This window comes from Crocuta crocuta, unplaced genomic scaffold (assembly GCF_008692635.1).
Source record: "Crocuta crocuta isolate KB4526 unplaced genomic scaffold, BGI_CrCroc_1.0 scaffold694, whole genome shotgun sequence".
Classification (NCBI taxonomy): domain Eukaryota; kingdom Metazoa; phylum Chordata; class Mammalia; order Carnivora; family Hyaenidae; genus Crocuta; species Crocuta crocuta.
In genome coordinates, this window is record NW_027527933.1 from 1,746,450 (window position 1) to 1,770,909 (window position 24,460).

At 38.3% G+C, this 24,460-nt stretch overlaps 1 protein-coding gene across 3 annotated transcripts; it reads right to left on the reverse strand.

Moving 5' to 3' along the window:
* LIPJ (lipase family member J) lies at positions 1 to 24,460 on the reverse strand. 3 transcript variants are annotated; one of them, XM_077751892.1, is made up of 10 exons: positions 24,397 to 24,460; positions 17,193 to 17,304; positions 16,506 to 16,623; positions 12,978 to 13,176; positions 12,196 to 12,305; positions 10,395 to 10,531; positions 9,882 to 10,028; positions 5,902 to 5,973; positions 1,759 to 1,830; positions 1 to 349 (listed from the first exon to the last, which is right to left on the reverse strand). In XM_077751892.1, the coding sequence occupies exons 2-10, from the start codon at positions 17,295 to 17,297 to the stop codon at positions 116 to 118; spliced, it is 1,194 nt and encodes a 397-aa protein (XP_077608018.1). In that variant the 5' UTR covers positions 17,298 to 17,304; positions 24,397 to 24,460; the 3' UTR covers positions 1 to 115. The 3 variants fall into 3 exon arrangements, with proteins under 3 accessions (XP_077608018.1, XP_077608019.1, XP_077608020.1); XM_077751893.1 differs by lacking the exon at positions 5,902 to 5,973; XM_077751894.1 differs by lacking the exons at positions 1,759 to 1,830; positions 5,902 to 5,973.

The following is a 24,460-nucleotide window of genomic DNA, read 5'->3' on the forward strand; positions in this document are numbered from 1 at the left end:
TTGGGAAAAATTCCATACTTTATTTAAATAACTGGAAAAACATACACAGGAGGAGAAAATGATTGGATTTTAATAGAAAATATATAGATCCTTCACCACAGAGGACCGTGGCTCTCTATAGAGTGCCTTGGATAATGTCAATGATTTCACGATAAACTTGATGATACACATCTAATCCGAACAAGAAGTCTATATGATTGTAGGAAGAAATGGTTTTATGGTAAATATGGTTTGTGATTTCAGAAAGTAGATTTTTAACATCTTGAGGATCAGCCAACAAATCGTGGGCCCCATTCCATGTTGCAGTTGACACATTCATGTGCGTCACGTCGTAAAATGGAGAAGTTGTCTAAATATCAATGGGTAGAAGTAAGAGTCATCACAATAATGATACGTAGAAGGTGTTCTTTAATGATTCTTTAAGTGATGAATTAGTACACTGTTGTAACATAAGCTGAATCTAAAATAATGATTGCTATGGAAGCAATGAATACAAAAGAATCGTTACTACAACTTTACTTAGAAGTAGGTCAGATACCAATCAAAACTGGACAGTTAGCTCTAATTCAGAGTATTCAAACATTCCACAGAGGTGTTTGAAGTTTCATTTTATAAATGTGAAAGTATTTTACTTTTTTTAACTGTTTGTTTATTTTCGAGAGATAGAGCGTGAGCAGGGGAGGGGCGGAGAGAGAGGCAGACAGAATCCAAAGCAGGCTCCAGGCTCTGAGCTGTTAGCACAGAGCCCCACGCGGGGCTCGAACACATGGGCAACGAGATCATGACCTGAGCCAAAGTTGGACGCTTAACCGATTGAGCCACCCAGGGGCCCCAAACATGAAAGTATTTGAATCAAAACTTTTGGTAGCTTCATAGCTGCCAATATGTAAATGGTAAAAATTGACGGTCGAAGTCAAATCTGATTTTATCGATTCTGACCTTTCTGTTTTACTTCGGAGTTTTACACAACCAAACCGCATCAGACATGGAGTTTAAGCTAAGGTGGAAAAGTATGGTGGAAAAGGGTAAGTTCAAAGGAGACAGACAAGACTTCTGTCTTGCTACTCATACAATTTTTACCACCTTCTCATTAGCTTTCACCTTTTCCTAATTATTATGAGATTGTCTTATCTCCCCAAATACAATAAATAGTTTTAGGGTCAAGAACCTTATTATGCCTTTTATTTCTTATTTAACTAAGCACAAAGCTATGCCTATTATTAACACAATTATACATATAATTGTGTTATATAATTATATATATATATAAAACATATCGTTCTATAATACAATGAATCATTCTATAGCCTGTCAATTTCTCCAGGCTTATCCAAGATATTTGTTGGAATACATAGAAGACACGGAAATGCCCCTCTGGCTGAATGTGACAATATGGAGCCAAATCACAGTGGTCTTCACCTGCTCGTCCTTCTCACTCTCTTATTACAGCCTCGGGGTTTACATGAGCCTTCATCTGTAGCAACATTGCCTGAACTGAGCTAAGAGATTTTTTTTTAATGTTTTATTTATTTCTGAGAAAAAGAGAGAGAGACAGCGTGAGCAGGAGAGGGTCAGAGAGAGAGGGAGATATAGAATCTGAAACAGGCTCCAGGCTCTGAACTGTCAGTACAGAGCCCAATGCGGGGCTCGAACCCACGTGCCGTGAGATCATGACCTGAGCCGAAGTCAGACGCTTAACCGACTGAGCCACCCAGGCACCCCAAAGAGAGAGTTTTTAGCTTACACATAATTATGTACCTGATTAAAATGCATCCAGTTCAGAACAGGACTGCTCCAATCAAAAGCTCTCAAGCGACTAGAATTAAAAAGCTGAAAGAAAATTTTTAGAAGTAAGATTATGCTCCTTTGTTTATCAGAGTGGCAGCTGATAGCAGGAGGTGTGCACTGGAAGGATTGTCTGTTGGCATTGGCGCTGGTAGACTTTTTGTGTGTCTCCCTTCCTTTGTAAAGGGTAAGAAATGGAAGAAGTAGGAGGTGACTGGCAGTGGATCTACAGAATACGGTCCTATCATTTTCATATAAATGCACATTTCCCCCAAGGTCTTTTACCTTATTAATGGCAGCCTGTGTGCTTGGGGCAATGTCAGGCTTCCCAAGAAACCCTGTTTCATCCACAGAGGTCAAAAGTGAGTGTCTAGGACTAAGTGCACTAGGACTAAAACGATACTTTCCTAAGCACCCTTGCTTCAAACAACGGTGCTTGAGAGAATGTGCCAGAAGCCATCCCTTGCTTCACTCCCAGTACTTGTAGCCTCACTACCGCTACCTGCTTTGAACTTATTAGGTCTAATCTGATCATGTCTATTTTTTTCCCCTGATAATGTTTTCAGTGCAAGAAGGTTCAGACGCTCGGGTTACCTATCTTTTCTGACATTCTAAACCTGACAGGTATCCATACACCACCACCCCCATTTTATCTCCTTCTAATTCTCCCCAACTCTAAAACTCAGTGGAATTCGTCATCAGCCTGTATCTTAAAGCCCATTGCTGACAGGCTCCCTTACGTCCTTGGTCTCTGGACAATCTGATTTTTCCTGAGAACACTCCTTCCCCTGTAGCTCTTCCTTCCACAAAAATGGCCAGGGTTATTTATGATCTTAACATTTGTAAAACTTTGGTCAATTCTGAGGAAATTCCTCATGTCATCTATGAGCAGCACTTGACAGTTGTTCATTTCTATCATTCAGAACTTTTTTTTCACTTAGCATCCAGAATACCATCATTTCTCGATCTTCATTTTTCTCTGACGGCTCCTTTTTCATTTCTTTGGCGTATTCATCCAGCCTCTGCTTCCTGACCTCTGAACCTTTCCATGTCTCAGCTCTCCGTCTTGCTTCCCTTCTCTCCATCTGTACCCATTCTGTGTTCTCATCCAGGCTCTTGGCTTTCGATGGCATCCATATTCAAAATGTTTATCGTCTTCGGCAAGTCTTTTCTAAATCCTAGACTCCCATATACAACTGCTTACTCAATCATTTGGATGTCTGACACTTAACATCTCCAAAATAGAACAGCGTATCTTTTCTCCAAACCCGCTCCACCCCCAAATCTCCCTATCTTCTTTAGTGGCAATCGCATCTTTTCGTTGCTTAGGCAAGAACCTCTGGAGTTACCCAAGACTCTCCTCTCCCTCCTCATGTAGAATCTATCATTAAATGTCCTTGGCTGCCATGTTTACAAAACACATGTATATTCAGAATCCAACCCTCTTTACCATCCTTTCTGGGAACACATCAGTGCAGGCCATCATCAATTCTTATTTGGATTGTGGTAGTAATCTACTTACTTTCTCACAGCTTCCACTCTTGCCTGACTTCAGTCTACCAGACATAGCACCCAAAGTATTCCTTTTTTTTTTTTTTTCAAATAAACTCTACCCCCAACGTGGAGCTTGAATTCACGGCCCTGAGATCAAGAGTCGCACATTCTGCCAACTGACCCAGCCAGGCACCCCCCAAAGTATTCCTTTAAAAATGCAAACCATATCATAACCTTTCCCTGCTCAAAACCCTGCAGGGGCTACTTGCTTCAGCTAGAAAGCCAGAGTCCTCACAAGGGCGTTCTTGTTTCTTTCTGGCTCTGTTCCATTTCTGCCCCCTTTTCCTGCTTCTTCCTCCCTAATCACTGACATCAGCCACACTGGCCTTGGAGCTGTGCCTCTCAGAAATGCTCCTGACGGATGGCCTGTGCACTGGCTCTGTCTGGAATGTTCTTCCCTGAGTTGTTCACACTGCTAACTTTCTCAGCTCCTTTAAATATTTTCTCAAATGTCACCATCTCACTGAGGCTGGCCTACATCTTTATTCAAGAACACATTCCACTCCCCTGTATGCCTAATCGCTTTACCTGCTTTTCCCCTTTATTTTTCCGTAGCTTCTATCCCCTTCTAAAGTTTTAATGATTTACTTATTTGCTTTCTTATTGGTTACTGTCTGTATATCTACCTCTAGAATGTAAGCTTAAGGAGGACAGGGATACTTAATTTGTTCACTGGTAAGTACCACCAGTGTAGAACAATATAGGTACATAATAGGTGCTTGATATACATGCAAAGGTTGTTTAGATTTCCTGTACTTGTTATCACCAGCAATGAGCTAAATCTAATGGTAAACTGAAGATTTTTAATAATTTACCTCAAAAATCACTTAGATTTAAACATTCAAAAATTTTTAGTGTTTATTTGTTTTTGAGAGACAGAGACAGAGCGCAGGAGAGGGGCAGAGAAAGAGAGAGACACAGAATCTAAAGCAGGCTCCAGGCTCTGAGCTGTCAGCACAGAGCTGGATGTGGGCCTCGAACTCACAAACTGTGAGATCATGACCTGAGCCAAAGTTGGGTGCTCAACTGACTGAGCCATCCAGGTGCCCCTAGATTTAAACATTTTAAAATACCTTAACCAGTATTTCAATGATACTTTCTTTTTTATGTTCATTTATTTATTTTGAGAGAGAGAGTGAGTGAACAAGCTGGGAGTGGCACAGAGAGGAGAGAGAGAGAGAGAGAGAGAGAATCCCGAGAGAGAGAGAGAGAGAGAGAGAGAGAGAGAGAGAATCCCAAGCAGTTTCCATGCTACTAGCATGGGGCTCGAACCTACAAACTGAGAGATCATGACCTGAGCCAAAATCAAGAATCAGACACTTAACTGACTAATCCACCTGAGAGCCCCCCACTTTTATATTTATTATTGTTTTCTGAGAGAGAGAGAGAGAAAGCATGTGAACAGGGAAGGGGTGGGGTCTGGGGGGGATCCGAAGTGGGCTCTGTGTTGATACCAGAGAGCCTGATGTGGGGCTCGAACTCACAAACCCTGAGATCACGACCTGGGCCAAAGCTGGATGCTTAACTGACTGAGCCACCCGGTGCCCCTATCTCAATGATACTTTAAATTCATTGGTGTTTATTCAGTTTAAATAACACTCATAATCATAACCCTGTTTTAACTCTTGTAATATTTTTGTTAGGTCAGAGCATTATTAATAACTCCATTTTTTAAAATAAGGAAATTGAATTCATAGAGATTAAATGAGCTTTCTCAGCATCTCACTGCCAGTAAAATTCAGAGAAAGGATTCAGCGTCTCGTGTTTTGATCTCAAGTACAGTGTTCTTTCTAGGACCTTAACCTGGCTCTCAACATTGACATGATATTCACACTGGACTTTTTTTTTGTCAATGTTCATAAACAGTCTTAAGTGTGTACTATTTGCCCAGAACTCTCAGCCTCGCAAATACAGAAGTGTATAAAACTGACTCATAGTCCTCACAGAGTTCACAGTTTACCAGAGGAGAAAGTGTAGTCGAGTGACCAACTAAGAATTGAGACACCTGTATGCTCGTCTTAGGTTTTTTTAAGGGACTAGCCTTGGATTTTTGGGCAAGTCAAATGATGGGCATGACCTAGATGATTCCTCGTCTACTACTCTGAATTAACATTTTCTCATTTATAAAACAGAGAATAATTCTGTTGCTCTGATCATTGCTTAGTGTTTGAGGACCTAATAGATTATGATTTTAACATATTATAACAGATGAAGAATTATAAAAATAGGTAATAGTTTCATTTTATGCTTCTAAATTTATCATCCTGTGGCAATCGCATGATTCTTAGAAAGATGGGGATAAACCATGAGTAGTAAAGATGAAGCCACCTGGGTGGCTCAGTCGGTTAAGTGTCCAACTTCAGCTCTGGTCATGATCTCACGGTTCGTGGGTTTGAGCCCTGCGACGGGCTCTGTGCTGACAGCTAGCTCAGAGCCTGGAACCTGTTTCAGATTCTGTGTCTCCCTCTCTCTCTGACCCTCCCCTGCTCATGCTCTCTCTCTCTCTCAGAAATAAATAAAAATATTAACAAAATAAAATAAAATGCACTTTAAACGGTGTACCTGACTCCAGTGTAGCATGTTTTGAACTGATGTCCCTGCTGGGTTATGTGACATGTACACATCCATACGGCTCTGAGGGGTTAAAACATTATTTTTATACTTAGTCCAATCAGAGAGAGCATAGTCTATGATATTTGTTAAAGTAAATAATTGCAAGAAAATGTAAAGTTATTTTTAAATAAATAATATCAACAGAAAGAGGCAAAATTATATTCCATTAAATACATAAATGTACTTACTAAATGTGTAGTTTTTACATTAATGTAGAAGCTATTATTAGGTTTCTATGTTACATAGTCCGTCATCCCATATGGAAAACATTTAGAACTCTTGGAACTCACACACATGCATCCTTTTTGAAGGCAGAAGAACTGAAAAGATAGAAAGAGGTTGCCATGGGGCACCTGAGTGGCTCGGTCAGTTAAGCAACTGACTCTTGGTTTCAGCTCAGCTCGTGATATCGTGGTTTGTGGATTGAAGCCCCGCATCGGGCTCTGCACTGGGACTGTGGAGCCTGTTTGGGATTCTCTTTCTTGGACTCTCTCTCTGCCCCTTCCCCAGTCACGTGTACTCTCTCCCTCTCTCAAAGTAAATAATTCTATAGATAAATTAATTAAATTGAATTAAATTAAAATTTCCAGGAAAAATAGAAAAGAAAAAACAAAGACCCCTCAAAAAAGCCAGTTTTTCCTTCAAGTTCTTTGCCAACCCTAGAGGATCCGAAGTTTCATTCTGAGAACTTAGCTATTTGAAGAAAATGAAAATCAGCCCAGGGTCTGCCAAGGGCAGTTGGGAGATTTAATATGAAACTCTTTCTGGGACAAACTGAGGTCCTGAAGTTTCACACCACTCAAAGTGAAACAACCACAAATAGAGCAGCCTTCATGTCACCCTAGGTTTGTGTTGCCTACGGAGTCCCCAGAAACCTCAATCAGTGACCAAGACATATGACTTCACTGTTATCCTATCAAAGTCTCAGCACATTATTTTAAGGATACCGACAGCCCTCAGACAGACTGCTTCTAACGTTCAGATGGAGAAGCAGAAGACCCAGAATAGCCAACACAATATTGTGAGGGAAGAACAAGGTTAGAGGACTGACACTAAGTGACTCCAAGACTTCCTACAAAGCTCCTGGGACCAAGACAGTGTGGTATTGGTGAAAGAATGGACAAATCGATCCATAGATGGAACAGAGAGTCCCCAAATAGACCCCTATAAATAGAGTCAGCTAATCTTTGACAAAGGAGAAAAAGCAACCCAGTAGAGAAACGATAATCTCTTCAATAAATAGTGCAGGAACACCTAGATATCCACATGCAAAAAAAAAAAAAAAAAAAGAATCTAGACACAGATCTCACACCCTTCACACAGGTTAACTCAAAATGGAACACAGTCCTCAATGTCAAAGGGAACACTCTAAAACTCCTAGGAGATACCGTAGCAGAGAAAGTCTAGTTGACTTTTTAGAGGCAGCACCAGAGGCACAATCTATGAAGGAAATAACTGAAAAGCTGGCCTTCATTAAAAGAAAAATTTCCACTTTGCAAAAGACAATATCAAGGGAATTAGAAGACAGGCCAGAGACTAGAAGAAAATATTGGCGAAAGACACATCTATAAAGGATTGTTACTCAAAATATACAAAGAACTCTTCACACTCAGCAACAAGAAAACAAACAACCTGATTTAAAAATGGGCCAAAGACTTTAACAGGTACCGCACCAAACAGATATACAGATAGCAAGTGACCACATAAAGATGCTCTACATCATAGGTCATCAGGGAAACACAATTCAAAAGGACTGTAAGAGACCACTATACACCTACGAAAATGACAAAAGTCCAATACATTGACAGCACCAAATGGTGAGGATGTGGAGAAGCAGGAATTCTCATTGATTGCTGATAGTGATGCAAAATGGCACCACCACTTTGGAAACCACATTGGTGGCTTCTTAGAAAACAAAATGAGTCTCTACTATACAATCTAGCAATCACACTCCTTGGTATTTACCCAGAGGGGTTGAAAACTTACATTCACACGAAGTCTGCACATTGATGTTTATAGCATCCTTATTCATAATTGTCAAAACTTGAACCAAAATGTCCTTAAGGAGGTGAATAGATAAATTATGGTACATCCAGACAATGCAATATTTTTCAGTACTAAAAAAAATGTGCTACTAATCCATGAAAAGACATGGGGGAACCTTAAATGTATATTAGTAAGCGGAAGAAGATAATCTCAAAGGGTTACAGACTGTGGGATTCCAAGTACATGGCATTCTGGAAAAGACAAAACTATGGGCACTGTAAAAAGATCAGTGATGGCCAGGACCTGAGTAGGCAGGGATGAATAGGTGAAACACAGAGGATTTTTAGGGCAGTGAAACTATTCTATACAATATCATAATGGTAGATACATGTCACTTTACATTTGTTAAAACCCATAGAATGTAGAACGCCAAGAGTGAGCCCTACTGTAAACTATAAATTTGGGGTACTTACAATGTGTCAATGTAGGTTCATCAGTTGCAACAAATGTACCACCTTGGGGGTCATTTTCACACCCAAGGTCATCTAGGTTTTTTCCTATGTTATCTTCTAGGAGTTTTATAGTTTTGAAACTCACACTTAGCTCTATGATCCAAATCTGAGTTAATTTTGTGAAGAGTGTAAAGTTTGTGTCTAGTATTTTTTTTTTTTTTGCATATAGACATCCACTTGTTCCAATTCCAACACCGTTTGTTGAAGAGATTGTCATTTCTTTATTGCACAGCCTTTTCTCTTTTATTAAAGCTCTGTCGGCGACAGTTATGGGACTCCATCTCCGGGCACTCTATTCTGTTTCACTGATCTACTTGGTTCTTCTTTCTCTCATTCCACACTGTCTAGGTTACTGTAGCTTGAGGTTGAGTAGTATCAGTCCTCCAACTGTTCTTTCCCTTCACTACCGTGTTGGTAATTCTCAGTTTGGCTTCTCTCTATAAACTTTAGAATATCCTTAAAATAACCTTCTGGGATTTTGATTGCCATTGCACTGAATCTATAGACTAAGTTGGTAAGAATGGACATCTTGACAACTTCTCTTTCCTTGAATGAATAGATTGGTTCTCGCTGAGAAATTATTAAATGGGACAAGTGCAGGAACCAACCACTAGTCTAAAGGCTGCAATTGCTTCTGCCAAATCTGGATTTTTAATTTAATGTGCTGAAAAAGTCTTAGAACGAATGCCTACATCTGTAATAGAATGTATAAACAATCAACCCATGGGCCATTGATGATACGAGCTTGGGCACTGAAGCAGCTTTCCACTGGAGGAATTTTGACAAATGCCAGAAGCATGTAAGGTAAAGCAGGCACTAATGCTAATTACAAAAAGATCAACAATAAGGGAAGGAGTATGAGGAACCAAGATATAAGAGTAGAAGCTGTGGGGCCATCTGGGTGGCTCAGTCAGTTAAATGTCTGGCTCCTGATTTTGGCTGAGGTCATGATCTCATGGTTCATGGGACTGAGTCTCACGTTGGGCTGTCAGCATGGAGCCTGCTTGGGATTCTCTCTCTCTCCTCTCTCTCTGCCCCTCCCCCTATTCATGCTCTCTCGCTCTCAAAATAAATAAATAGACTTTAAAAAAAAGCATAGGAGTTGTGAAAAACTAGTGATAGAAGACAAATACAAGAAACTTCAGGAAACTAACACCCGGTCAAAGAGCAGTAAAGATACCTATCACAGCAACGGTCTTCTGTTCTTTACAGAGAGCAAGACAAATGTTTAAGTAAAAAAATTACCTCAACACATTAATGCTGATTAGTTTCAGAATGTTGGTACAATCACAAAATCAGAAAGGCTAAGACTCTAACAGTTAGTATATATGGACAAATCATAAAATAACACACAAAGCATAAAGTTAAGTACTATGAAGAGCTTCTTTCTAAAAATTGACAAAGTACATTTCAAATTCAACTTGTTCTTACCATATTTAAGTTCTCCAGGTCACATCCATACATCAAAAACAAGACCTCACGGCAAATCTTGCCAAAAGTCTTCAGTGGACACAGCTTTGAACCAACAAATCTTTTAAACGAAGTATTAGGTAAGAAGTCTTTGTTGCCAAAAAAAGGCTGTAAAATAAATTTACTTTATTCCGATTTGGAAGACCAAAATAATTAATCAAGAAATGGTGTGATAAGTTCATTATATTCATAATTAAATGCATTACATCACATTAGTTTAAAATGTTTACATTAAGGGCAAAACTTGGAAACACAAGGTACAGATAAGTTGACCACTGGATTTTCCTTCAAAATAACATGTCCAAGGGTATTATAAAAGTGAAACCCTATTCCTTTGTAGGAACAAAAGGTAAGAATCCAATGTAAATAAAACCACAAAATTAAATTCATACATAGCCAATAGTTTTTGTTTTGAAAGGAGAGAATTTTTGTCATTTTGGATTATCTACTACATAGAGGAAAGGCATAACATACCTTTATCATTGACTTCCACTTGTATGCCATTTTAATTAAAGGGCTATTCGAGTATTTAATAGAAAAAACTGGAGCCAAGGCAAAAAATATTTTGACTTTTTCAGCTATCTTTGGTATTGTGGAAAATGTTATGAAGGCTGAAAGAAAATAAGGCAGAAATTATGCAGTTACTAGTATGTAAGAAATGACATTATGGCAAACAAGAGTAAATTCAGGAGCTTCTGGGTGGCTCAGTCAGCTAAGCATCTGACTTTGGCTCAGGTCATGATCTTGTGGTTCATGAGATCCAGCCTCACACCGGGCTTTGTGCTGATGGCTCAGAGCCTGGAGCCTGCTTCGGATTCTGTGTCTCCCTCTCTTTCTCTCTCTGCCCCTCCTCCACTCAATGTCTGTCTCTCTCTCTTTCTCAAAAATAAACATTAAAAAAGATTTTTTTAAAAAGAGTAAATTCAATAAGCTCTGAATAATTAATTGACTCATTCATTTCTTAATTCCCTTATCAAACATTCATCGATCACCCAGTATGAAACACGCATACTGATCACAACGTAATGTAGATTATTAGTATTAAAAATAATATCTAGATAATAAAGGAAAAACCAGTAATAAAACAGTCTTGTTAACATCACAGTTTAAAAATCAGTAACAATACTGAGCATTTGTATAAGTAGCAATGGTGAAAATGTGGCAAGTTGATTTTTCTGGTATTTGAATCTTATGCTTTAGGTGAGAGATTCAATGAATGTCAAATAATTTTAATATTTACTTTTAATATATTTTAAAACCTCCTTGCCTTCTCGTATAGAGGATACCAAGCACTAGTTTATATTTTATTGTTAGATTAGAGTCATGGATATGACAAATATTTGACATCTTATCAAGCTACATGTTTGCATATCTTCAATATTTTTAAAGCTTTTCTGACTTCTAAGAAAGGAACTAACCAAAGAATTCTATATCATAGTATGAGTCAATAAGCTCTAACACATATCCCACTTGCTTCTTATTTAATAATTATCCAGGATTCCTGGTTCCAAATAACTGATGAGTCAAACAAGTGGTTAATAAACGTCAGAGAACAGATCTATAGAAAATGGGATTAGACTTGTTCAACACATTTTTTAAAAGCGGAAAATGGATTATTCTTGTAGGAATATGATAGTTTTCAGCCTAGAAAAGACTCAGTTAATATTGGCTTCTATCATAACATGGCCTTTGTAACTTCCAAAGTGGAGAGAGTGAAGGTAGAAAGGTTCGCCATACCACATACGAGAATTACGTTAGATCTTAGGGAATTTGTTTGTGATCCTGAAAGTGAAGTTGTTAGGTATAAGCTAGAAGCATGATTGCTGTGGGCTGTCGAAAGCTCTTTTCTAGTAGTCTTGAAACATATGAAGACTTTCCTCACCTTTGTGCACGTCTTACTTAATTTTCATCCACCCTAAATGCATAAACAGAAGTGGCCCTTTCAAGTCTCTCCCTCCCAAAGTCCTTTGCTACATTTAAACAATAAAGGTAGGTATGAAATTTCTATTTGTGGAACAAGAGGTAGTTATGATCTCAAGATGGATATTCAACTTCTGTTCCCTTGGAAACAAAGAAAACCAAAAACGACCTGTTGTTAACGATTGATTCTTTGTGACTAGAGAAGATAAGGTGGAGGCTGCCAGGGACACTGCTGTGGGATGCTTGCCTTGGGCTCTGCTTTATTTCCCTTGTTGCTTTGGAAGCTTGCCCACATCCTGGAGAAGACTCTAGAAGAGTTATTAAGGAACATTAACGACAATCTTTCTTGCCATACCGATAGTGGTGCCCTGGGAATGGCCAACGTAAAATATTTCCTCTTGTCCAGTGTGCTTCACAATGAAGTCAATGGAGGCGGGGAGGTCGTATTTAGCCATCTCATCAAAACTACAAAAAAGGAAGAAAGAAGGAAAGAAAGAAAGAAGGAAGGAAGAAAGAAAGAAAATTGAAATTCCTTGACACTAACATGATGTTAACACTTAAAAGACTTCCATGAGAACACAAAGTCAAGGAAATAAAATAGCCTCAAGATAGTCTTTTTTAAAAAATGTTTTTTTAATGTTTATTTATTTTTGAGAGAGACAGAGAGACACAGAGAGAGAGAGGAAGACACAGAATTGAAGAAGGGTCCAGGCTCTGAGCTGTCAGTACAGAGCCCAACATGGGGCTTGAACCCACGAACCGTGAGATCATGACCTGAGCCGAAGTTCGATGCCCAACTGACCGATCCACCCAATAATCCCTCCCCCAAATAGTCTTATAAACAGGAGTTTTGTATATTCTATATACAGGGAGATAGACTAAGTGTAATGGAGCAAAAGAATGGTTATAGGCTGAGTGGGGTAGTCAATGAAGGTCACCACTGAAAAATGATAAATGTGCTTAAAACCAAACCAGCACTCTTTAATTTTCAAGCCAAAATTTACATTAATGTTGATGGTCTGTTAAAAGACCTGACTGAGCAAAGAGACACATTCTATTTTATTTCATCTAAAAACCAAACCAAACGTTCAACACGCCTATCAAATAAAACAAAACATGACTTGATTTTCTTTGTACCTGAAGGCCCAGAATTCTCTGGAGTTTGTTTTTAGGGACAGGTGTCTCCTGGCCCAGGTGTTCCCCCTGCTGTTCCCCAGCCACACGTCATAACCAGCGTCGGCCAAGATGAAGCCCAGGCTGCTGTTGGGCAGGTTGGAAATCCAGCTGCTGGCAGATGTCAACAAACCATGCTGCAAATATACCACAAGCTTCTGAGCTAGGACCAAATGCAGAGAGTTTCTTCTTAAATTTTATAATATCTACATAACCATCTAATGGGAAATTTAATTTTTTAATACAGGACAGTTTGGAGGTTTAAAAAAATTTTAAATTTCATATGTTATAAATAGGGTAAATTATTAATGTTTACTCCCATTCTGTGTCAGAGATGTTTAAAACATTAGTTTAAACACATTAGTTTAGTAATGACTATTTTTCAAATGACCAAGTGCAAAATTAGGGCATGTCTCACTTAAATATTTAAACTTTTTAAAAGTTTATTTATTTGAGAGAGAGAGAGTCTGCACGCAAATGGGGGAGAGAGGTAGAGAGGGAGGGAGAGACAGAAGCCCCAGTAGGTCCCATGCTATCAGTGCAGAGGCTGACACAGGGCTCGAACTCATGAACAGTGAGATCATGACCTGAGCAGAAATCAGGAGTCAGACACTTAACCAACTGAGCCACCCAGACGCCCCTAAATATATAAACTTTTAAGGACTGGGATATTCAAATATCTAATCGTAATGTGGGCACTCATATACATTTTAAATAGTATATTACCTAAGATATTATATTGTATGTGATTTTCCCACTCTTCCATTTCATAAGACAATTTTATCATCACGTTTTCACAGACATATTCAATATACGTGTCATTTTAGAACCACTGTGCTATTACCTAACAGAGTTTCCAGAATCCTGATTATACTTACAAGGTTTTTGAGAAATAACACCTGTCGCATAATGTGAGTGTGCTCGCGAGTAACCTTGTTTTAAGTCTTAGTTGTGATTTACGCATAGCCCACATCATTATTGTCTACTGCCCTGATCCCGTGGGCACCTGGCACAGACCCACTGACTAGGCTGATGCTTGTACCTTCTAGCTATTGTGTTACCGAGCTGTACCCAACTGCCCCTTCTTGGGAGAGGATGAGAGTATCAGTATTGGCTAAATGGGAGCTCCCACACCAGAGGAGGAAGCAACCTTCCTGACCAACTGACACAAAGGTATGGAGAGCTGACTCCCTGACATCAGGGTTGGACCGACTCTGATGTGCTTCATGTCTGCCTCTCCCCAAGGGACCAGGGGGAGGCTACCTGGGCACTTTGGGCTCCTCATGCTGGAAGACTGGGGGGACAGAGAAAGGAATTACTATAGAGGCAGGAATAATTGATCCTGATCATCAGGAGGAGGTAAGGCTTCTGATACAGAACGAGGATGGAAAAATGTATTTGGTATTCACACGATTCACTGGGACATTTTTTGTTGTTACTCCCAAGCCTTGTTTTACCTGTAAATGTGTAAATACAGCAACTATGACCTGTTACGGACACAGTAGCCCTTAGGGATGAAGGCCTGGGTGGCCACGACAGGGAAGACAGCTCAGAGGGAGGGGAATCTACCATGGGTAATAGAGTTGGGACTTTATGAGTACAGTCACGGTCGTAGGGTCTCCTACAAGAGCAGATGTCATCATTTCTTCCACTCACCTTCCTCTTGTAAGTTGTCCTAGAAATTTGGACCTACCAAAATCCTGGAAAACCTGTACCTGGATGAAATGAACTTAACGTGACAAACAAATGGATGTAGTAACACAAGAGGTGCATTCTGTTATTCTGATGCCCCATCTAGATTTCCTTTACCAAGCAGGTGGACTACTCTTCTAGCTGTTGTGGGGTTTAGTTTCTCAGTGTTCATTATTGCCCCTTTTGCTGTAGGATTGACCTGGGCAGGTGGCAATTGCCTCACCCAGGAGGTTATACCTGTTTCTATGAGTAGTCTTTAGGCAATGATGTGGCAACATCAGGAGTTAGGCTAACTTCCTAACGTCAAGGCGGGACCACTTTGTAGCGCAGTTCATGGATCTATGAGCTCCTCTGAGATCACATCGCATCTGGACTTAGCTGAGTCCCATCCTTCCTTAGCTACTTCCCTTTCCCTACCCCGATTTTCGCAGGACCTTCCCCTGACAGTAGACCAGCAATAAATCACATGCTCCTGAATTCCTGTCTCTGGCCCTGCTTTTACACAACTCTAAAGCACTCGCTGTATTTTTAGATTACCTTTAAATATTTTATTCCAGTATTCGTGAAATTAGATCAGACCCTGAAAAATGATCACTATGATTATGTTAAATCTACGTGAACATTTTGTGTCTAGTAGCTGTGACCTTTATAAGGATCCGAAATTACATTGATCGAGGTGGTTTCAAATTAATATCTTCTCTGAAATGTACTTTAATGTTCAAAATGAGAACTTGAGGGGGTATCCTATATATGAGAAACATTCCTTTCAGTGAGAACATCTAAAGAGGAAAGAAAAAAAAGGCTGGTTGTTTTTTAAAACATGTTTTAAATGTTTATTTTATTTTTTGAGAGAGATAGCACAAGAGGGAAAGGAGCAGAGAGAGAGAGAGACACAGATTCTGAAGCAGGCTCCAGGCTCTGAGCTGTTAGCACAGAGCCCCACGTAGGCCAAACCCACCAAGTGTGAGATCATGACTGGAGCTGAAATCAAGAGTCGGATGCTTAACCCACTAAGCCACCCAGGCACCCCCCAATACGTTGTTTTTTATTTGAGCAATTCGATGAATAAGCAAAAGTAATCTATTATATATTCTGCTCATAAGTGGCTGATAGAGAATTACAATCCTAGTGACAAAATCTAGGGCTTTGTTTTTTTTTTACCTCACTCGCTGATGATAGTGATGTACCTTATTGTTGGGAGTGAAGAACCATGAGGTGGCCACCAACCTGATCTCTTTGCTATTCATAGAGGAGAGAGCCTTTTTTCAAACCTACAGAATAATATTACCATGTTACATTTCTAACTCCTCATGAAACCAAGAACTTGTAGGGAATGAACATAAATGAGGAAAGGGAACCACAAAGAAAACTTGGAACAATTTGTGTTCTACCACATTTTAAAACCACTCTGGGAGCACCTGGGTGGCTCAGTCGGTTAAGCATTGGATTTTGGATCAGGTTATGATCTCACATTTCACGAGTTGGAGCCCTGTGTTGGGCTCTGTGCTGACAGCTCAGAGCCTGGAGCCTGCTTCTGATTCTGTGTCTCTGTCTCTCTCTGCCCATCCTCTGCTCTCTCTCAACAATAAATAAACATTAAAAAAACAAAAAAAGAATCTCTGAACAGGAAGCCAATGGAGAATCACATTCTCTTTTTGAGGCATGTAGAGACTTGTATGCGAAGTTACTGGTGCACTTAATCTTTAAATAATTTTCTTGTCCTAATCTTGCTAAAAAGAAGTGGAAAAGTGAAGAAACCTCAGGTCCCAGAAATCCAACTTGTTCTCAGTTGAGTATTACCTGAATCGTCATTGTTTGTCTTCCCATAAGGAATTCTGTAAAGGCCAAGGATATAACCATCTTCAGTCACGATGTCATACACTTCACCCGGGTAGCCCCAATAGGAAATAATTTGGCTCTAGATAAAGAAAAAGGAAACCTTTTAGTGTGTTGGTCTGTTAATGTAAGCTGATAACAATCTAACCTGTTAATGTAATAATGGACCTTCATGCTGTCTCAACATTAAGACTATTTTTTTTCCACTAGCTCAATGATTCATTCAGTAATACATATTTATAAAACACCTACCGAGCATCAGTCTTTATTCTAACTACAAATCATTCATACTTCTACCTACTCAACCATATGCAATTTAAAAATATATGTTTATTCACAGAGGTTTGTATGTCTATGCTAATAGCTAAGCTTAGATCTGAAATTTGTAAGTCTATGCGTGTACACAAAAGAATTTGTAAGTCCTCCATAAAGCTATTTAAATATATTTGTATATATATTTTTTCATCCAGGGACAAAATAAGGCTGAAGCTACAGAACAGTAAATGGAGACTATTGCTTGACTCGTATCAAAATATATGAATGCAAGGATATAAATTGACTACAGATCTATTAAAATAAGAGGACCTCAAAATTAAAGAGTAGCATTTCCTGTTATTTTGGTGGCTTAGCATTTATTTCCTAGCAGCTTACAATATTCATATTTGCTTCAGGGTTCACAGATCTTCGATATCGAATGGCACCATGAGTAGTCCCGAGAATTAAAATGAAAGACATCACTTTGAAAAAGTACCACATTTGGGATCTACATACGAAAGGAGACATTAATACTATTAAAATTGCAGGAATTCATATCGTTTGACTATTTAAATAATTCTGTGAGTTAAGGAATATTACCATTTTCAGATAAGAAAGCTGAAGCTCTGAAAAATTAAGTAACTTGTCTAAAGATACACAGTGTACAATTTACAGTCAAGATTCAGATTTGTTCCTGCTTCATTCCCAAACCCATGCTTTTCTAATCCCCCTATTTTGTAGTGCAAACCCCCTCTTTGAAATCTCCACCATAGAACTGTTTAGCCCAGTTCCAAAAGCTTTATCATATACTACAAGTTAACTGATAGCTGAATTAAGGATGTAACAATATTCTCACCAGGCTAAAGCTTATTTAAAGTATGTTTAAAGGTTGTTGGGTTTTGGGGAGGGAAGGAGGGTGAGGAGATTAGGAAGCTTGGACAACTCAACTTCCATCTAGCCTCTCAGCATCTAGATTTTATTGCATATAGAAATGCTTGTCTTGAGTATCCTAAATTCTGGGAAACCATGACTCTTATGTTCTTTCTAGAATAAGAATCCAGGGAGCCACCGAGGTCACTGCCCACATTCTTTCCTAAAAGCATGACTTATGGATCTCATGAACCTTCTATAATAAGCCAGGCACTGTTCCTGGAAGGACATTGTGCAGAGTTTATAGGTCTGGCTTTGCCACTCACAAGCTATGTGACTTAAAGGAGGTTACTTAACCTCTCTGAGCAACAGTTTCTCTACCTATAAAATGTGAATAATACCTACTTCTCAGGATTATTATATAACTTAAATTAATAAATGGGATATTATGCTTTGTTAGTATAATACCAGTCACATAGCTAACATTTAATGTGTGTTAGACTTCCTCACTTAAGAGAACAAACTATTACCAGCAATTTAGGAAAATAATTTATGTGCAAATAATTGCTATGTCTTTCTTATATGTTTGTTAAGCTGGTTCCAGTGCAATAATTTAACAACTTGCTACAAATTATCTAGATTTGAAAGTTTTAAACTACATTTTTAAAGATGTATTTTCTTTTTTTGTTAGCATTACAATGTTTTTTAAAAATAATTTGTCAAGTTAGCTACCATACTACGTTTCATCCATATTGTAGCATGTGCCAGAACTTCCTTTATTTTTAAGGCAGAATATTATTTCAGTATATATGAATACCAAATTTTGTTTATCTGATTCTCTGTCAATGGACATATGGGTTACCTCCATCTTTGGGGGCAATTGAGCATAATGCTGCTATGAACATAGATGTATAAATACCTGTTTGAGTCCCTGCTTTCACTTCTTTTATATATATGCCTGGAAGTGGAATTGCTGGATCATATGGTAATTCCATTTTTAACATTTTGAGGCAGCACTTGGAGCACTTACTGGTTTCCGTAGTGGCTGCACCGTAGGGCGTTCCCACCAATAGTGCTTGGGGGTTTTTTCCACATCCTTGCCAACGCTTGTTATTTTGTTCTATTGTTGTTTTATTGTGATAAGATACACATAACATCAAATTTATTGTTTTGACCATTTTTAAGTGTACAGTACTGTGGCATTAAGCACATTCCCATTGGTGTATACCCCTCCCTACCATCAATCTCAAGACCTTTTTCATTTTCTCTGAATGAAACTGTATCCATTAGATGTTAACTCTCCACCCTCCCCTCTCTCGGGCCTCTGGTCACCATCATTTTACTTTCTGTTTCTGTAAACTTGACTACTCTAGGAACCTCACATAAATGAAATCATTTATACTTTCCCTTTTGTGATTGGCTTATTTCAATCAGGATAGTGTTTTCAGGATTCATCCATGTTGTACCATAAGTAAGAACTTCCATCCTTTTTAAGACTGGATAATAGTCTATTGTATGTATATACATACATACAAAATGTTTATTGTTGATCTATTCTTATGTTGATGAACAGTTGGGTTGCTTCCATCTTTTGACTATTGTGAATAATGCTGCTATGATAATGGGTGTGGACATATCTGTTTAAATCTCTGTTTTCACGTCTTTTGAGTATATACCCAGAAGTGGGATTGGATCATACATTAGTCACCTTGAGCTGCCATAACAAAGTACCATAGACTGGGTGGTTTAAACATTGAACATTTCCTTCCTCCCTCCCTCCCTCTATTCCTCCGTCCCTCCAGTCTTTCCTTCCTTCCTCCTTTCCTTCTTCCTTCCTTCCTCCCTCCCTTCCTTCTTTTTTCTTTTTCTTTTTCTTTCTTTCTTTCTTTCTTTCTTTCTTTCTTTCTTTCTTTCTTTCTTTCTTTCTTTCTCTCTCTCTCTCTCTCTTTCTTTCTTTCTTTCTTTCTTTCTTTCTTTCTTTCTTTCTTTCTCTTTCTTTCTCTTTCTTTCTTTCTTTCTTTCTTTCTTTCTTTCTTTCTTTCTTTCTTTCTTTCTCTCTCTCTTTCCTTCCTTCCTTCCTTATTTTCTTTCTTTATTTCTTTTCTTCACATAAGAATTTACTAAAACTTTAAAGCTCAGTTAATCCTAATAGTATTTAAACTATTCCAGAGCATGGTTTAAAAAATAAATCTTCCAAATACTACACAGTAAATTGATCTCAAAATCAAAATTTGCACCAAAAAACTCCCACTACCAGGCAGTCTCATTATGACCACCAAATTAAAGTATTTTAAATAAAATAATGGGAACTTACTAGTCCAGTAATAAAAATATTATAACCAAATGAAGTTGTCTTCCTGCAATGTAAAGGCTCAAGGTTAGAAAAAATCAGCTAATATAATCTACCATGTCAATAAGAATTGGGAGAGATATATGATCATCTCCATAGGTGTAGAAAAATAATTTTAAAAATTATTTGAGTATAGTTGACACACAATGTTACATTAGTTTCTGGTGTACAATACAGTGATTCAACATCTCTGTATATTATGTTAGTTTCACCACAAGTGTAGCTACCATTATCCCCAGACGACCCTATTACAACAGCATTGACTATATTCCTAATGGTGTGCATTTTACCCCTGGGATTTATTCATCCAGCAAGTGGAAGCTGGTGTCTCCCACACCTTTTCACCCATTTTGCCCTTCCCCCTCCTCTTCCCTCTGGCAACCAATCAGTTTGTTGTCTGTATTTATAGGTCTGATTCTGCTTTTTGTTTCTTTGTTTTTCATTTGTTTTGCTTTTTAGATTATACATATGAGCGAAATAATATTGTTTTAATCTTTCTTAGTCTGACTTATCTCACTTAGCATAATACCTTCTAGGTCCATCCATGTTGTTGCAAATGGCAAGATCTCATCCTTCTTTATGTATGTATGTATATATGTATATATCAATCACATCTTCATCCATTCATTTATTAGTGAACTCTTAGGCTGCTGCCTTATCTTGGCTACTGTAAATAATGCTGCCGTAAACATAAGGGTGCATATATCTTTTTGAATTAGTGTTTCCATTTTCTTTGGGTAAATACCCAGTAGTGGAATTACTGGATCAGACAGCATTTCTATTTTTAATTTTTTGAGGAACCTCCGTACTGTTTTCCATGGTGACTGCATCAATTCAACTTCCCACCAATGGTGCATGAGGGTTACTTTTTCTCCGTATCTTTACCAACACTCGTTACTTCACGTGGTTTTTATTTTAGCCATCCCAACAGGTATAAGGTGATATGTTGTGTTTTTGATTTGTCTTTCCCTGACGATTAGTGACGTTGAGCATCTTTTCATGTGCCTGTAGCCATATGTATGTCTTCTCTGGAAAAATTTCTATTTAGATCCTCAGCCCATTTTTAAATCATATTGTTTGGTGTTTTTTTCAGTGTTGAGTTGTGTAAGTTCTTTATATATTTTGGGTATTAACCTCTTATCAGCTGTATCATTTGCAAACATCTTCTCCCACTCTGTAGGTTGCCTTTTGGTCAAACATTGATTTTCTCACAGCTCTGGAGGCTGGAAGTCCAAGGTCAGGCTAGCAGCATGGTAAGTTTCTGGTGACAGCCCTCTTCCTGACTTCCTGCTCTCACCTTATCATTATGTCCTCATGCAGCAGAGAGAGATTGCTCTCTTCTTGTAAGGCCACTGATCCTATACAGAGGACCTCACCTTCATGACCTAATCTAAAGACTCCAATTATTCCCCCAAAGACCCCGTTTCCAAATACTATCACTGTAGGGGGTAAGGCTCTAATGTCTGAATTTGGGGGGTCACAAACATTCAATCCATAACGTATTGTAATTCTATGTTTAATTTTTTTGAAGAATTGCCATAGCCTTTTCCATAGTGCCAGACCCTTTTACATAAACACAGCAAGGCACGGGGTTCAAATTTCTCCACCCCCACAATACTGTGTAAGTGTGTGGGTTTATAATGGCCACTTTCATAGGTGAAAAGTGGTATCCTGTGGTTCTGACTGGCATTTCTTTAATAACTTAGTGATGTTGAATACAATTTTTCATGTGTTTATTGGCCACATGCATATCTTCTTTGGATAAATATCTTTTGATTCCTTTGCCCATTTTGTACTCAGGTTGCTTGGTTTTATCTTTTGTTGTGAATTTTAAGAATTCTTTACATATTTTAGAGATCAATCTGTTTTCAGATAGGTGATTGGCAAAGACGTCTTCCCATTCCATCGGTTTGCCTTTTCACTGTGTTGATGGTATTCTTTGATGCAGAAATGTTTTAAAATTTGATGAAATCCAACTTATCTATTTTTTTCGTTTGTTGTCTATGCTTTTGGTGTCACTTACAGGAAAGCATTGCTAAATCCAATGTAATGACGTTTTCCCCTTGCGCCTTCATTTAAGAGTTTTATAATTTTAGTTCTTACGTCTCAGTCTTTGATACAACCTGAATTAATTTGTGTACACGGTATAAGGTAAGGGTCCAACTTCATCTCTTTTGCACATGGATATCCAGTTCTCTCAGCACTTTTTTGTTGCAAGGCTGTCCTCCTCCCAGAGAATGGTCTTGGCATTCTTCCTGCGAATCACTTCCCGATATATGCAGTGTCTGTGTCTGGCTCTCTAGTCTACTCCATGGTATAATATGTCAGTATTTATGCCAGTAGCATGCTGTTAAGATTATTAATGCTTTGTAGTAAGTTCTGAAATCAGTAAGTGTGAAACCTTCAACTTGGTTTCTTTCATCAGAATTTGTAACCCAAGAGACTAATATTTCGCTTATTGTTTCATTCCACCATGTAATACATATTGAAAAATATTGGGTCAAGGACTCATTTGTCAAAATCACTCAATATGTATATGCAAATACTAAGGATGATGGTCAGCTTACGGAACTCTCGAGAGAAATAGAAGACAGAGTCTTGTGTTCTTGGCCAGAGCTCGTTCATTGAGTCATGGAAGATTTTTTTAAACTGTTTTTTCAAAAATATGTATTCATTTTTGAGAGACTGAGTGTGAGCAGGGGAGGGGCAGAGAGAGAGGGAGACACAGAACTTGAAGCAGGCTCCAGGCTCTGAGCTAGCTGTCAGCACAGAGCCCGACCTGGAACTCGAACTCACGGAACGTGAGATCATGACCTGAGCCCGAAGTCACACGCTTAACCAACTAAGCCATCCAGGGTTCCTGTCATGGAAGATTTTTAAAAGAATAAGTGTATCATCAACTCTAATTCAAGACTGTCCTGAAACAAAAGGAATACTTGCCCAATATAAAAAAAAAAACCTGATGGGGGTGCGACTTAACTTTTTTTCATCAATATCATTCTGAAAAAAAGCTCATTTATAACCTTATTAAGGTGCTATAAATTATGTTTACGTGGAAGCTTTCCACAATGCATATCAATAAGAATGATTTCACATTTTCCTAACATGAATCAATATGTGAATTTTATTTCTAACTAATAGCAGTATATAAATTAGCCACAAAAATCACAAAAATTTGAAAGAAAACTTTGTGTGATACTGATAAATTTAGAGTTGCTTTTAAACTCTAATTTGAATTTGATATTAATAATACTAATTAACATGGGCTTTCAAATTAACTTAACTTGGGACAGATGTAGTTTTCAAGCTGATAAAAGTACTCCAAGGTCAAATTAATTCTTCTAAAAACTTTTTAAAAATTGTCAAAGGAGATACAATTGTGCAAGAAAAAGGATCTATTGGTAGTCAATTCAGTTACCAAACAACTTTGAAATATTTTTGGAACACCCTGGATATGTGAAACTACTCTTTTAAGAATAAATTTTATAAAATCGAAACACAGACCAAGTGTGTCTGATAAGAAATTTAGCTTCCAAGTTGACATGCCTTTATAGGAGTAAATTACACATTGGATTTTAAAGACTTAATACAAAACAAGTAAAATATCTGAATAATTTTGTAATACTTGCCTATTGAAATGATAATATGACTATAAAGGATCACTCTCTTTTGAGTATTTATTTATTTTGGAGAGGGAGAGAGAGCGTGAGTGGGGGAGGGGAAGAGAAAGAGGAAGACACAGAATCTGAAACAGGCTCCAGGCTCTGGGCTGTCAGCACAGAGGCTGATGCGGGGCTCAAACTCAAGACTGAGAGATCAGGACCTGAGCCGAAGGTGGACCCTTAACTGACTGAGCCATGCAGGTGCCCCTGAATATAATGGATCACTATTAAAGTCACATAGATACTATAAAATTAGCCATTTCTACTAAAATAAAAAGGTTTTCCTGTAAGCCTTGTACCTAACACAGATGATTATGTTAATTTCAGTCACTCAACATAATTGTCCTTCCATTGTCGCTGCCTGGTCAAGTACTATTCCACGGACCAATCATTGGTGCTTTGCTCTGCTTAGGAGCAAACTTTTATAAGATATTAAAGATGAAAGTAGAATGGAAAATTGAGTTTTGTACAAGAACACTAAAATTCAAGGCAACCAAGATTTTAAATAATAATTTTTTAAAGATGATCACCCAGTTAGCCAAGGTACTTGAACAAAATATGAAGACACAAAAATCTGCATTATGAATAACACTCATCTATGACTAAATATAATATCCTAAAAGCTGATTGGAGGGTTATTCTTCCTCAGCGCCTGGTATTGTGATGATTGGTTTGGCTCTAGATATACAACCCAACAGTGAAAACCATTATGCCATACCCGTCTCTCTTGCTGATTTTAGGTGTCCAATGTCTGCGTCTTCAAAGTAGTCAGTCCTAAATTG

Bases quoted from the DNA above. Each gene is read 5' to 3' on its own strand.
- LIPJ (XM_077751892.1), bottom strand. From the start codon at position 17,297: ATGTGGTACTTTTTCAAAGTGATGTCTTTCATTTTAATTCTCGGGACT. The intron at 13,177-16,505 runs GTAATACTCAAC...ATTTGGTCCTAG, and splicing joins GACAAACAATGACGATTCAG to CTCAGAAGCTTGTGGTATAT. The intron at 10,532-12,195 runs GTATGGCAAGAA...ATTTTCTTTCAG, and splicing joins TTCCCAGGGCACCACTATCG to CCTTCATAACATTTTCCACA.